This window comes from Lepisma saccharinum, chromosome 1 (genome assembly GCF_977018435.1).
Source record: "Lepisma saccharinum chromosome 1, izLepSacc3.1, whole genome shotgun sequence".
Taxonomy (NCBI): Eukaryota; Metazoa; Arthropoda; class Insecta; order Zygentoma; family Lepismatidae; genus Lepisma; species Lepisma saccharinum.
In genome coordinates this window covers 149,162,964-149,177,892 of record NC_139229.1, presented here as the reverse complement: position 1 = coordinate 149,177,892, position 14,929 = coordinate 149,162,964, and the positions used below count along the sequence as shown (strand labels likewise).

The 14,929-nt window shown below is 41.4% G+C and overlaps 1 protein-coding gene across 1 annotated transcript in view; it reads right to left on the bottom strand.

The window, feature by feature from the left end:
* The window catches only part of Sema1a (semaphorin 1a), a 778,340-nt gene that overhangs the window by 203,008 nt on the left and 560,403 nt on the right, over positions 1-14,929 (bottom strand). The window contains exon 4 of the mRNA XM_083140358.1: positions 1,311-1,356. Within this exon, the coding sequence (XP_082996484.1) occupies positions 1,311-1,356 (46 nt within the window). The remainder of the gene's footprint in view (positions 1-1,310; positions 1,357-14,929) is intronic.

Genomic DNA, 14,929 nt, shown 5'->3' with positions numbered 1-14,929 from the left:
GTAAAAACTAGATAAATTGTCCGTTTAACCTTTGTGGTACAACCTAGAATTCGTTGTATGCGGTTTTCATTTTTGTTTAAGTAAACTCCTCTGAAGAAGTCTATTTGGAGTTGGATCTTCACTTCTAATCCTTAGCAGTAAGACGGAGTTCCGTATCTCCAATTTGCTGAGTCTTCTTAAGAATCAGACATATTCCTAAGAATACGTTACTTCCTCTCCCCTGTAAATTTGATAAATTGGGAGTTACATCCTTCTGGTTCTCGCACGACAAATTGAAAGACAATTCACCCTATTAATCTGTCTAACGTGAGACGTAGGTCTGCTTTAGTACTGGGCTTATTTAAATGCACACAGGAGCTTCGAGAGCGAATATTATTCCATTCTTGTAATTGTTATTAACATTTGTATTTGTGCAAATTACATTAAGGATGCCAAAACTAAAATAAGACTTCACTAGTCTACATCAAAATTTCAAAATGGTGCCTGTTGTTATCCTTTTGAAAGAATAGTACAGGAATCGCACACTGATATGCGTTCCTTGTGATCCAGCGTAAACAATATCGAAAGAAATACATTCCTTTTAGTTTTGTTTGGAAGGAAACTTACTGAATTCTATTTCATAGAAGTACCAAAGTGGTATCTGCCATTTTGATATTGAAAATATCCTACTTTAACAAAATGAGCAATGAAAAGGAACAAAGGTAAAAAACAGATTTTGTCCAATATCGCCCAAGTATATCAATTCCAACAGCGATCCTTGCATGATATGCATTAACCAAGTTCGTTGCGTAACTCGGGTTAACTAACTGAAATTGCCTGTATTGCTTACTATTTTATACATCAATTCCTAACCTCTTCTGCTATTGGCTGTGCAAATAGTAACGTGATGAAGTCCGTCCTCCTAATTTATAGGCAAATTACTTACACCCTTCTGTTATTTTTCACGAAAATTAATGCAAATATCCTAACATGTAAGTAATCTCAATACATCATGGTAAGCCACGTTGCCTAGGAGTCAAGGGGCTCTTACAGTAAACAACGCGGATTTTGATGTTTATGTCCTCAACAACTGCCAAGTACCGTAGAAAGTGTGGGGAGACGAGCATGGAAGATAAAAGCAGTTGATGAATGAGGGAAGGTTGCCACGGCAAGAGAGGGACGCTAACAACACTCATCTCGTTTTCGGAGATAAACTGAAGCACTCTTCGGCCACTTTCATCCCAGCAAAGGGCGGCGACGTTCATTCTGGAGGAAACAAAAGGATTCGGCAACGCTGGCCGACGTGGAAAGCGATCATTTGTCTGACTCACCTGGTTCTCCGACAGGTCCGAGAGGCTGAGGTTGTACACCAGGTTCCTGGGGGAAAAAGAAAAGGAGATTAATCACCAGGAAAATAAATCTGGATGCTTCTGCGATGGAAGTGTTTCCACCTAATAATGTATTACAAGACTTTTCCTTTCAAAGTATGAAAAGAAATGACATGCAATGTAACCTCATGTTACTAAAACATTAGTCCAAGAATGAAGCGCATAACCATTATTAAAGTAATACAGTGTGTCCGTAAAGTCAAGGTGGGGTTTCAAGACTCCTACAGTATCCGAACAAATAAAAACATTAGATTTACACTGCACTGAAGAACATCTAAGATGTTCGGAGGTGTGGAGAAGACTAAAGATGTACACTCAGGTAGTCACGTGACGTGACGGTGACCCAAACCGAGCCACTGTATGACGTTTCTACAGCGTTGACGGGGTGGATGGATAGGAAGGCTTGGAGACCACAAGCCTTTAGACTTTTACTTCTGGCGTGGCGTTACATCAAACAAAATATGTACAGCGGTCGTGTCAACGATTTTTGATCACTTGAAAGTGAGAATGTGATAAGCTGTTCAATCTCTCACTACTAGCGTTCGCAGGATTTTTCCTTTCCAGAGGGGGGCTGCGTTCTAGGGGTAGCGAAATGAACAATACAATATTTCGTAATTATCATTTTTAATCTTCGTTTTGAAAGTTGTTCAAAGACAAAAATGGTAATCTGAAGGTTATTTTAAGGAGGGGGGGGGTTGTATTACTATTTTGCTTTTCCCCAAGATTTATACTGCTTTCATTTGAAACTTTTACTTTTCTCAAATTTCGGAGGGGGCCAGTGCCTGTCACAGCTGGTGTGTTTAGTCGTGTGTGGCAAGAAGTGAAGTGTAGGGCAACAAACAAAAAAAAAAAAACAACGCTGAAATGCATTAAACATGTATATATGTATATATGTGTGTGTGTGTATCATTATATATATATATATATATATATATATATATATATATACACACTCCTCACAAAAAGTTAGGAATATTATTATATTAGGCAATAGGTGATAGGCACGGTGGCATATGTCTGTGAAAAGACGAAAACGTCCACCAGACAGATACCATGTGTTGTTGCATTCCAAGGCCATGTCTATCACCTATTGACTAATGTAACAATATTCCAAACTTTTTCTGAGGAGAGTGTATATATATTTTTACATATAAGCTTTATAAGCTGGTTTTCCATTCCGCATGGTTCTCTCATAAAATAGTTTTGAAATCTCACCATAACTTTACGGACACGGTGTATCTTGGTGCTAAAGTACTTTGACACACTAATATATGCCTAACATACATGACAACGATAGTCAGCAAATACATTTCACGCACATGATATTAAAAAACAATAGACATAACAAATAAACCATGAGCACGTGCTGAAGAACGTGAACAAACATTGAAACATAAATCGAAGCCTTTGCAAGAATAATGACGAAGAGAGCTGGAATACATTGAAACATCAACGCTCCTTGAGTTGGATAAGAAAAGAAGCTAGTGGTGGGAAGAAAAAAATAAACTGATTTGAAACTGCTTCCGAGAGAAATATCCTGAATTGACAACAAGAACCGAGGTCCCATTCCAAGCGAAACAGAAAAGGAAAGATAAAAAAGAAAACGAGGATAGGAAAAACGTTGAAGGGTAGAATCCAGGAAACAGGAAGGGTGCCATGGGAGAAGAAGGAATTAGATGGAAGCTCGGCAAAGACTGTTGTAATTCCGCGACCCCCAGAGATTGCTTCTGAGGTCCCCAGGCGGGCCCTCCCCCGTGGAACGGGCCCGGGCTCTGGGACAAGTGCAGACAATACAATCACCATCTCATTTGGTGCGGGCGAGCGAGAGATGCCCCCTCAGGAGTTAGTTCTCCGGGAAGTCAATGCTGCACTAGCAATTCTAGCCACGCCAAGATAAAGCCTTCCCAAAACATTTCCATAGGCGGCGTTGTCGCTGGCCATATATTAACGCGCGTTGCGTGCGATGAGCGTGGCCGCCTTCACTCTTGAAAGGCACTGCAAGACTTTCGAATTACAAACAAATGCAGAAGTATTCTTAGGCAAGATCACTGATATTTGATATTTACAGCGGTGCATAATATATACTTGATTGTTTCATTCATTGACTTGGTGTTTTAAGTCCACATTATGCCCAGTAAGGCTAATCAGTATTGGACCTACAGTTTAAAGTGAGATCCGAACAACTATGTGCTTCCACCGGGTATCGAACCCGGGACCCCTTGATTACAAGGCAACGACGCAACCACTGTGCCATCGGGAAGGCCCTGCATAATATATGCCTCTTATTTACATGTTACGCAACATTAAACATACAACGGATATGAGTTAAAGTAACAAAAATAATACATAAAACAAATTTATACAAAATGTATGCTTTACATCATTATTATACAAACTTAACAAAACTTAAATATACAATACACGTAACAAAAACAGAGAAGTAAATTGAATGGTATACGTACGAATACAAAATCAGTAAAAATCAAATTCGATACCTGTAAATGAACTGTTTTGAACAGGAATGGTATATTTGTCTAAAGCATTGGGTATTGTGAGAGTTACATCAAGTAATTCATCCCTTCCCCCTATATTATTGTCACTCAAAATAAGTTCATGTATATTTGTAGGTTATAGCTTTGTTTCCTTTTCTTCCTTCTTCTTTACACTTGTTTCTTTGTTTCTCTCATTTTCCCTTTCTCTTCCTGTTTCTCTCTATCACTTTCTTGTTAATTTAGGTTATCAATCTATCTCTCTGTATTTCTTTCTTCCTTGTCTCCCTCAGTTTACAAGCTCATTTAATTATTGTTACATTTTTTCTTGATATCTTTCTTTCATTTTCTCGCTTTCTTATTTCCTTTGTTAATCACTTTCTCTGTTTTAGGTCCTTTAACCTTTGTCTATTTTTAAATTATTCTCCTTCTCTCTATCTCTGTGTGTATGTGCAGTCATCGGCAATAAAAATGGAACATGTATTGTGTGTGTTGCCTAACTCTAGAAGTTGCCATTGAAAATTTGTTACTAATATCCACTTATCGGCGTAGTTAGGCAACACGCATAACGTCTTGCAGATAAGCGAGTATTTAAGGATCTAGGTGTACTATTTTTTTGCCGGTCACTGTACATGTAATACTTGCTCCACTATAAAGCAGAAAGTTCCTCGTGTATAGGAGGCCGCGCTAATTTCCCACCTGGTGTCGACGCCTCTTAATCTTATCGAAATTTAAGAATTCCGCCATGGAGCTTCTAAGCTTCCGGTTGCCTCCAAGCGAGGGAACAAAGTTTTGTTCCAGGCAGCTCCTCCTGACCCCTGCCTCTCCTAATGTGGAAGCTGAGTAATCCCGTCTGCCACTTCCAGTTACAGTCCTCCCCAGGGCTGCCAACATGACGGCTTTATCCCCCCCACGGGACGCCGTCTAATTGAGACACGGCTCCACACTTGGCAAGCCTGACTTCGCAGCGGAAATCGCTTCCTTTTCGCGTTCTCGCTCCGGCCACCAGAGGGACGATAGACTGCGGGCAGCGTAATGGCAGCCAAGGATAGACCATATTAACGCTGGCCCTTAGAGGGTATGCCACGTTCTCCTCTGTGGGCTTGACGCAGGGTCCAATCGGTGGGCGTCTCGCTATATCCTGGAAACCAGGAGTCGCCCTATTTCCAGGGTGTTGCAACTGCGGGTTTTCTCGTCATTTCATAACAATCGACATTGTTATTTGGATTGCGGAGAGCTACAAGTAGTCCAGTTAAAAAAAAAGAAGTCAGATATTTTGTAATCAAAAGCTAAGATCTTATACAATGTCCGCCATTCTGGAAAAAAGTCCTTCATATTGAATACACCAATTTATACTCCCTCCGTCCCAGGAACCTGCGGAGCAAGCAGGCGAGTCCTCTGCGCAAGAGGGCTTGGCCAATGAACTCGTGACAGGAAAAGTGGAGCATGAAAGGAACAACGCGACAGCCATTTTTAATAGCACTGATTCGCTCCGTCCCCTTCTCTAACATTGTGTGCGGCGTTGACCCAAAGGTTCCTGCGTCAGAGTATACTTTTTCAACCATAATTCTTAAACCTATTACTATAGTGATTAGGTCTTTTTTAAAATACTCCTCTTTGTAAAATGTTAATTCTTTCTTATGTGTAGCTATTTTCTGATAATTCCAGAATGAGAAAAAATATTGGAATTGCAACGAAAAACCAATTTTCATTCCATAAGAAACATTTTAGAGTGGAAACAAATTAAACAATTCAAATGTTCAAATGAAAGTTTTTGTGTATTTTGTAAGCTTTATAATGATATGATAGTAATAGGTGATCGTATATTCGATGGAGAAATTGGAATATTGTCTATGCAAGTTATAATAAAAAAAAATATTTTCAAATTTCAAAATGTGTTACGTTTTTGGTTGATTTAGTTGACACACAAGATGAACACTTGAGCTTTCGAAGTCCACTTACGTACGTACAGATAGGCTATTAGGGATTGCACCTATTCTCTGTCTCAACTATCTAGGGAGCAAGCGAACGAACAAAAGTTTCTGTGCAAGTAGTGACGCGAGATAGTTCCATCAATGAAGTCGTGAGAGGAACAGGATTGCGTGGAGGGGAAGAGGGGGCGAAGCGACTGAACTCCCAGCCTTCCCAGCAGCTTGTACGTACCACTCGATTTCTCATCATTCTCTGCCGCTATACGCGGCCTTGCTCCGGAGATAGAAGGGACAGGGTATACAATTTAAAGTGGGATCCGAACCACTATGTGCCTCCACCAGGAATCAAACCTGGAACCCGTTGATTACAAGTCGGCGACGTTACCACTACGCTATACAACAAGGGGGAAGCTGATCTCCCTGGCGGAGTGGTTAGCACAGCGCCCTACGACACCAGGGATTCCGGGTTCGAATCTCGGTCTGGGAATGAGCGTTCCTTGTGTGTGTCAATTTCATCATATCATTGCTCATTCTCATCGTCGTTATTAACCGAAAGTGCCACAAAGGCGACGTAAAGTAACCTAATTCATTCAATCAATCAATCACGGGTTTGGCCAAACGGTTTCTACTCTTATTAATAATATACTTTGACTGCTACTGCATATATGGTTGTATTTTCTTTTTTTTCAGTAAATAATCCATACTGTCTTGCGCAGCCTTAAACTGCCCAACATTCCCCGACATATGAATTAATCATTTCAGCACTGCGAATACTTCCACCTCCCAACTTTCCAAAAGCTTCTGCGGCAGAGGAGAGAGAGAGAGAGAGAGAGAAAGTGACGCAACTTTTCACCGCAATCCTTTCCGGAAAACGTCCCGTATATAAATATTTTCGAAAGGAAAAGGGGAGAGAGAGAGGGAAGAGAATTCTCGCCAGAAAACAGCGGCCGCTGGCGACAAGCTGGCTGGTCGACCAAGGCGGGAGGATTTTCCGTGCATAGGAACTAAGCGTGGGTGGTGTAGGGGACGGGGTTGTCTGATATGATTTGTGTCACTGCCGGTGTTAGAAAGGGTCCCTGGGGGGCCCATTAGAGCTGCTGCTCGCTCGGCAGCTCTCCGCTCCGTCTTATAGTGCTCCGCGGAACTGACAAGGAGCTGAAGGGGCAATGTAGCTCCAAAAAAATCCACGGCTGCGTTAGCAACGTCTGAAGAAATTATATTTTGAAAATGATTATGGTCACCCGTTTCTTGTTATAAGGGCCACGAAATGAGAAAGGAATGGATGTGTTTTATATTTTTAACGAAGGTTCAGGAATATGGATGGTACTGATGAGGAAATCTGGCTCTATCCCGTGTCGAAGTACGAGATGCAACAATGTAAACAAATATAACCAAACAACACATGTAAGTATCATAAAAACAGATGTCCCCTATAAACAGATGTCTCCTATTTACAGCACTATTGTTTCACACAACATAAAATACAATGGATGTTAGTTAAAACAGCAAGAAAATAAGACGAAAACAAAATTATACATATCTTGTATGAAAAATCGAAACAAGTCTCTTCTTTTTACATTACTATTATACAAACAAAAAACCGTGGTAGACATGTACGTAGATATAAAATGAGTAAAAAATCAAATTGGATACCTCAATATAAACTAACTACTTTTATACATTAAGTATTTTGAGCGGGAATTATGGATTTGTCTAATGTTTGTCTATTATGAGTGTTACACGAAGCAATTAGAGAGATTTACTGCTTCCATATCATTCCCACTAATAAATATAAAATAAAATAAATTAGTTTAGTTTACATACAAGTATCCAATTTGATTTTTTACTTATTTTATGTCTACGTACACGCACACCATCAAATTGCATCCATAAGTCACATGACCAGCTTGGCATGTCTGAAAATGTCTCATCGTAAACCCAAATTCTGAGGTAGGCGAAATATTCATTTGCCTTCCAATCTAATTTATTAAAGACTAGAAAGAGATGAGTCGCGCGGGTTATAAGTTGGTCTGCTCTCGACTTTACAGACTTTTGTCTCATTCTCGGCCTCGTCTTGACTAATTTCGAACGGAAACACGTCCTCTCTCTTGCTTTGTTTAGGATGGGGTCTCCCCGATGGCGTAGTGGTAACGTCATCGCCTTGTAATCAAGGGTTCGATGCCCGGTGGAGGCACATAGCACAGTGGTTCACGGATCCCACTTTAAACTGTAGTCCCTATGAGCCTTTCTGTGCATAAAGTAGACTTAAGACAACAATTCAATCAATCTTTGTCTAGGACAAAGTATACGTTCCTTAATTGAAAACCTCGGGCTGTTTGTGATGACGTTAAGTTTTATTGACCTACCTTAATTTATGCCCATGGCTGTCAAGATAATTACATTTTTTTTTTTGTTTTGGGAAAATTAGGAAAAGTAGAGTATAAATTAATGTTCTGAAAACATGTATATAATTGTGAAAGGTGGTATTTAACCGTTACCGCTCTTACCCGGAACGAATCCTAGTGATTGGCCAACTCCCGAGAGCACGTATAAAACGGGTAAACAGCAAGGAGACAAGTACGACACTCTCTCCCGTACTTTCGAGGAGAGAGGACAGCTCTACCATGCTGTGGAAATGGAAAGAACGAAATTGCCTTTCGACGTGATTGCCCCGCTTTGCCGAGGTGTCAGAGACAGCTACCTCATTCAGACAAACGAACCAAGAAATTGGAGAGTTATGCGAGATTCCACAGTAAGAAATTACAGAAAGACACTGCACTTCTACCTGGTGAGTGGTCTTTATTTTCGACGCAGCATGAAATAATTGCTGTCACTCCACCTACGGATCGGCCGAAGCAGCCGGCACCCAGTTCGAGACAGCCCGTCACGGAGGGAGCAGCCAAGAAATACAAGACGCGCAAGCCGCCCTGAATTTCCATTTTCGGTCAGACTAGCTCTGCAATAGCAGAACGAATTTCCGCCATACTACCTGGAAAGGTAACTTTGACGTTCAATAGGAACTGCTGTAGGGTCCAAACCAGAGACGACGATGGATTCACCACCATACGAGACTACTTGGACCGTAAGAAGATCGGATACGCATATGGCTTCTCAGCTGCAGAGAAGCTCCAGGTCGTAGTTCGACCACTTCCAGTAGACTTATCCATGGAGAAGATTCGACAGCTGCTGACGGAGCAGCTCAAAATTCCGATATACACCGTCGGACGCCTCACCACTAAAGTTCGACACCAGCAGCAGGACGAGGAAATGGATCAGACGTCGACCGACACACCACCGACAAGACGACTCACTTCCTCTCGTATTAGTCACACTGCCCAGAAGCTCAGATTCTCAACGGATATTACATACCACGACTTTGGGACAGTACAACATCGTAATAGAGAAGTACCACTCCCAACTGATATTGCAATGCCACGCGTGCCAGAGGATTGGGCACTGTCAGCGTGCGTTAAATGTGCCGGACAACATCGTTTCTCCGACCGAAATAAGGACCCGCCAATACTTCCGACGTGCGCCAACTGCAGCCAACATCATTATGCCAGTTATAGAGGATGTCCTCTATTCAAGTCTATAAAATATTGAACGCCGTGCTCAACACGTGACTCCACAACACCAACTTTCAAGGCTCATTCGACAAGTCACCGACTCAGCTTTACGCAACAAGGTACACGACAAGGAACCCCGTGCACGAACCAGCGACCGACGGCCCAATCAGAAGCCAGCATTACCCTCGCCGCAGAAACCGAGTTTCCAGTCAGTTCGACAGGACATACGCACAACACCTCCAGACGAGTCCAATGCGACCCAAGATTCTTTGCTCGATTTATCGCAACCCGATGTTCTCACGACGTTGATCGTACTTCTACAAGGACTGCGGCAAATACGCAAGACGTCGGCCCCCGACCTGCGGCAGCAACTCATTGCGAACCTAGCCGCCAGCTTGTAACTGTGTTCTTCTATGTATTTGTGTTTGTAATTGTCTAGGGAACAACACACATCTTTTCTCCCTGAGACAGTTCCGGGAGGGATTACAAATTATGTAATGCCACAAAAGTAAAACATGTAAAATTTATGTAGATAATGAGATTTCAGCAAAATAAATTGTTAAACGACGCTGATAAAAACCCCGCCCTGACGACGACGAAGGAAAAAATAAAGCAGGAGATAAGTAGGTCAGAAGTTGGACGAGTGCTGCCAACGAAGAGAGAAACGATTCCTTTGCAGGGCCGCCAGTAACCGTGGGGCTCAAGCCAGGGCCTACCTAGATGAACGACTTCTCAGCCCTGCCAGCGGAACCAGCAACCAGCCACTCGGCCCGATAACCAGAGGAGGAGGACGGCAGCCCGGATGAGAAGCAAGCTCCCATTAGCGTGCTCACCTTTGTTAACTTCTCGTAACGTCAATCACAAATGAGATACTTTTATATTAACAAGAAAAAATTAATATTAATGAATTACAATTTTTAAAATAAGGGCGTGGCAAGAACAATCTAATCTGAATGTGTTATATAAATACGAAAACAACAAGAGACTTGCTAAAATATGTTACATTAAACGCACGCCATGAAATTAGGCGGGTGGCAAAAGTTCGCGCTGTTGCCACGTCGGAGCACAACCCCATGTGTTCGGAGTAAGAGAACAGCTCGTTGTACAGTTGGTCTTTGTAATCCATGTGATACAAACTGACACTACTTTCTCTAGAGGTCATGGATGACACAAAAGTGCCCCGGAGAGGTCGGTCTGACGCTTGAACTAGGCAACGTAGCCAGGTTAAAGTTGCCACACAGTGCGCGGGAACCAGCGATTTTTATCCCGCTCTCGCCTTGCTTTTCCCCATATGTGGCACCAGCGCACCTGCCCAGTCGCCTTTTTCCATGGCCGTGCGTTTAGTAAATTCCTTGGACATACTTGTAACAGTAACACAAACAACAACGACAAACGTGAAATTATTAATAAATATGGACACAATTTTACAAAATCAAACAAAAAGTATGTCAAAGGTACTAAAATAAGACCATTTGTACAAGAAAAATAAATGTGATGCTGCAACCACGAGATTCTCCACCGGAACTAATCAGAAACAGGCAAGTCGATATTTCACTGACTCGTTGATGCTGCTACAACAAATATAACAGGGTTGTCGGTATGCCAAATTTTGTCTTACGATCTGACGTGGTGAAGTTGTTCAATTTGGACGCTCCGAATTGCACATTTGTAGGTTTATGTGAACAGCAAGTCTCGGTCTCGTCTCGATGTTATCATAATTTCTCCAATTACCTTACTAGCTGTAGTATTTTTTTTTTAATACTTACTTACGTACTTACTTATTCGGCACTACAGTTCTGGATGAACCTTGGCCTCCCCAATTACAGCTCTCCATTCTTCTCTATCCTTTGCAGCGTTTCTCCAATTTCTAACTCCTAGGGTTTTCAGATCACTCTCCACTTCATCTAGCCAGCGCTTGCGTGGTCTTCGCCTTTTTCTTCTGCCTTCCATCTTGGCACGGTGTCTACCCTTCACTCAACATGTCCAATCCATCTTAATCCATTTGATTTTACAAATCTCACAATATCTTCCTTTTCTAATATATTGTCTATTTCCATGTTATTGCGTATTCTCCAGGTATTTCCGTCTTTGACAGGTCCATAAATTCTTCGCACTATTTTCCTTTCGAATACACGTAGATTGTTGGCATCTTCGGCACTAATGTTCCAACCTTTTGAGCCATATACCGCCACTGGTCTTATTAGTGTTTTATATATCTTCATTTTTGTTGATCTTGATATTAGATGAGATTTTAATAGTGTGAGATTTTCAAAGTATGCTCGATCTCCTACCATTATTCTTTTTTATATCTCTTCATCTTCACTAACTTTATTATTATTATTAATTGTTGATCCAAGATAAACAAAACTTTCAACCCCTTCAAAGTTATATTTGTCAACTTTTAGGTCTTGTATATTTGTATAATTGGAACTCCCAATTAATTCACCCCTTCACATGACTTTGCTTTAAAAACAGCCAAACGCATATAAAGATTGTAAAAATATAGCTATAACTTTTAAAAAATGGCCTCTGCCCCTCCAGTCCTCTTACAAAATTCATGGGCACGCCGCTGGTTGCAGCCAACGAAAACAAAACTCACACAGCGAGGTAGGAGAACCAGGGATGGGGGAATTTTGAAAGCGTGGAAAGGGTGAGGGGAGTGGAGACAATTTGCGAAAATTTGTTTACAAGCATCGGATAACTCCTTTGCAATTTAAATCCTCCTTCCTTGCATTGTCCACGCACCTGATCTGCATAACCCATTTAAAACAGGTTTACTCTACAAATTGCCAATGCATCATCCATTGATAGTCGCTGACCCGTAACATTTTAAGCAATAATAGCGGTGGTAGGGACTCGGAGCCATCTATTGGTGGCCTCATTAGTTTATTGATAAAGTGGCAAGCTCGACGGAGCGTAATTTAGCCCGGAGAATAAAGCAGTGCGCTTCTTTTTTCCAGCGAGTTTTTCAGGTTCCCGGATGCTTTCAGCAGGTTGAGAACAACAAAAGGCATTTGGGAATTAAAATTTTCTACATCACTTCGTTTCCTTCCTGAAATCTACGAGGTGCGTTCCAAGTGCGCGATTTGCTTTTTTCTTGTGTGTGTTTTAATCTGCATCAGTCGTAATTTAGAAACTTCATCCAAGACCAATTTATGGAATCGCTTTCAATTCTCGCAATGGATTCTCAGTCGACGAGGTTAGCTTTTTTGGATACTTTCTTCTTACGTACATTCCTGAGCTGTTAGTGCAGTTTTAACGAATATGATTCATGTGTCGACGCGCATTTATTTTTCTCGATATACAGCGCCTCACTTGGGAGAGTTTTGACAGAAACTTATCCGTTTTTATCGACATTTGCATTCAGTTGCCGATTAAAGATTTATAGGATGAAACATTCCTTGTACTCCATCCTATTAATTCTACTAGGCAATCAGAGAATCACAAATTCTGGAAACAGCTACCTAACACTAATATAATTTAGAAGGTTGGAGTGGGTTACGATTTACACACAATATGAGAAGGAAATAAAAATGAACGCTCATCTTGAATTTTAATTAAACTTGTTTACTGTTGAAGCAATTATAATGCAAATAGTGTATAATAATTAAGATATAGCCTAAAGGTTTATAGGAATGAGAAATCATCTTTATAAGGAAACGAGCAATATATTTCAATTTCAAACCTTTCCCCTTCCCTAGAATTATGTTAGTAATTTGTGAATTTAAAAAAAATATTACGTCACTTTTTGGCACTTCTGGCTAATCGTGACGATGCATAATTATAAAGCGCACTCACAAAAACTCCCATGTCCAGACCGGACTCAAACCTAGAACATAGACTGAAAAGAATGTGAGTGCTGGACTGCATTTTGCAGACTTGTGAGGCTCTGGCGTCTGAACCTACGGCCAGTATAATCTTCGTAGGACTGTGTGTGTGTTGTCCTTGTTTGTGCTGAGTGTCCCTTTACAGCCTCAGCTTTTAACTGAAGTCAGAATATCTTAGTCTCCGACATGTTATACACCTTTCCATATTCATTCCACTCTCTTGACCAGGACGACAGGAAAGGATGGATACTTCGCACAAATAATGGAGACACACCAAATTGTCAACTGCTGAGTATTCTTCGACATTCGTGGAAGAGTGGTGAGTGTACGTGCTATGAAATTAAAAGTCCTAGGTTCGAATCGCAGGCAAGGTATGGAATTGTCATTGGGTATGAGCCAACATCTACTTCATCTTCATCGGCTCAATTAATACAAGAGGTAGAAAAGCAACATAAAATAATAGAAAAAGAGGAGAGTAAAAAGAGTTACAGATAGGAAGAGTGAAAGCAAGAGAAAGGGAAAGAGAAAAAGGTAAATAATGAATGATAAGGGAAAGAGTAAAAGAGGGAGAGAAAGTAGGAGGCGGGAAAGAGAAAGCGAAAAAGAAATAAGAGAGTGAAAGAGGCAGAGAGGGAGAGAGGAAGGGTGAAGAAAAGAGTGAACAGGTAAAAGGGAAGTAGTGAAAGAGAGACAGTAGAGAGAGAAAAGATAAATAACATAGAAGAGAGAAAGAAAAGAGGGAGGAAAGGAAAGAGACAGGTAAAAGTAAAAAAGGAAAGGAGAGAGTGCAAGAAAGATAAAGAAGGAATGAAAGAGGGAGATAGGATGAAAAAGAGAGAGACGAGTGAAAGAGGAGAAAGAGGAAGTGAAAGAAGAAAAAAACAGTCTCTTTCGGCATCCAAGAAGTATACACGTACTTCTGCGAATCGCAATTCTGAGAGCAAGACGCTTGTTTGGCGTCCGCGGCGCTTCATGATTTAGCCCACTCAGCATATTGGTTAATAAGATCCTGCTCTCTATATTAACGTAGATGTCTTAAACCAGGATTCACGATCTCCTCCGAAACTAAGCGAGAGAAGAGGTGGGGCGAAAAAGTTGAATTCCACATCCGTATATCAACGTCAAAGCAGTTTACAGCTGCCGGTTCCAGCCAGAAGAGGCTGGCGGGTAGAAGCAGTTCCCGCAACTCGATATGAACTTCCCAATTTTTATATTGGATCGCATTTTAACCGCGCACACGAGCGACCAATCCGAATCACCTCATTCATTATTACCAGCTGTTGTACCGAGCGAAGAGTCAATTACATACCGGCAGCTCTCTCTTATTAAAGCAGGTAAATCTTCCATCCTGACCGCATGTAATGGAGCACCCATTACGTCCAAGTTAGTTACAGACCCACTCGTTCTCTGTTGGAACGTTCGACACGTGCTGCATGGAAGTACAGCACTCAACGCCCGACTTCGGGAGGCTATTTATTTATACTGCTCGATCGCTTCCCGCCGACGTTGCCCCACGAATCTTTTACAGCTTGTATGCCGTGATGTTAGCTTGCTCCCGTTAGGAATTCCTGACACATGCTTTTTATGTCCTTTGCCTCAGATTTCCATTGTACGGTTCTACGATTTTAACAGAGACCTATTGGAGGGTGGGAATTAGTCAAAGTGTCAACATTACTGACTTAATTGACCACTTCTATATGTTTATACAAGCCAAGTGAAAGAGAGGGGGGAAAGAGAACGAAAGAGAGG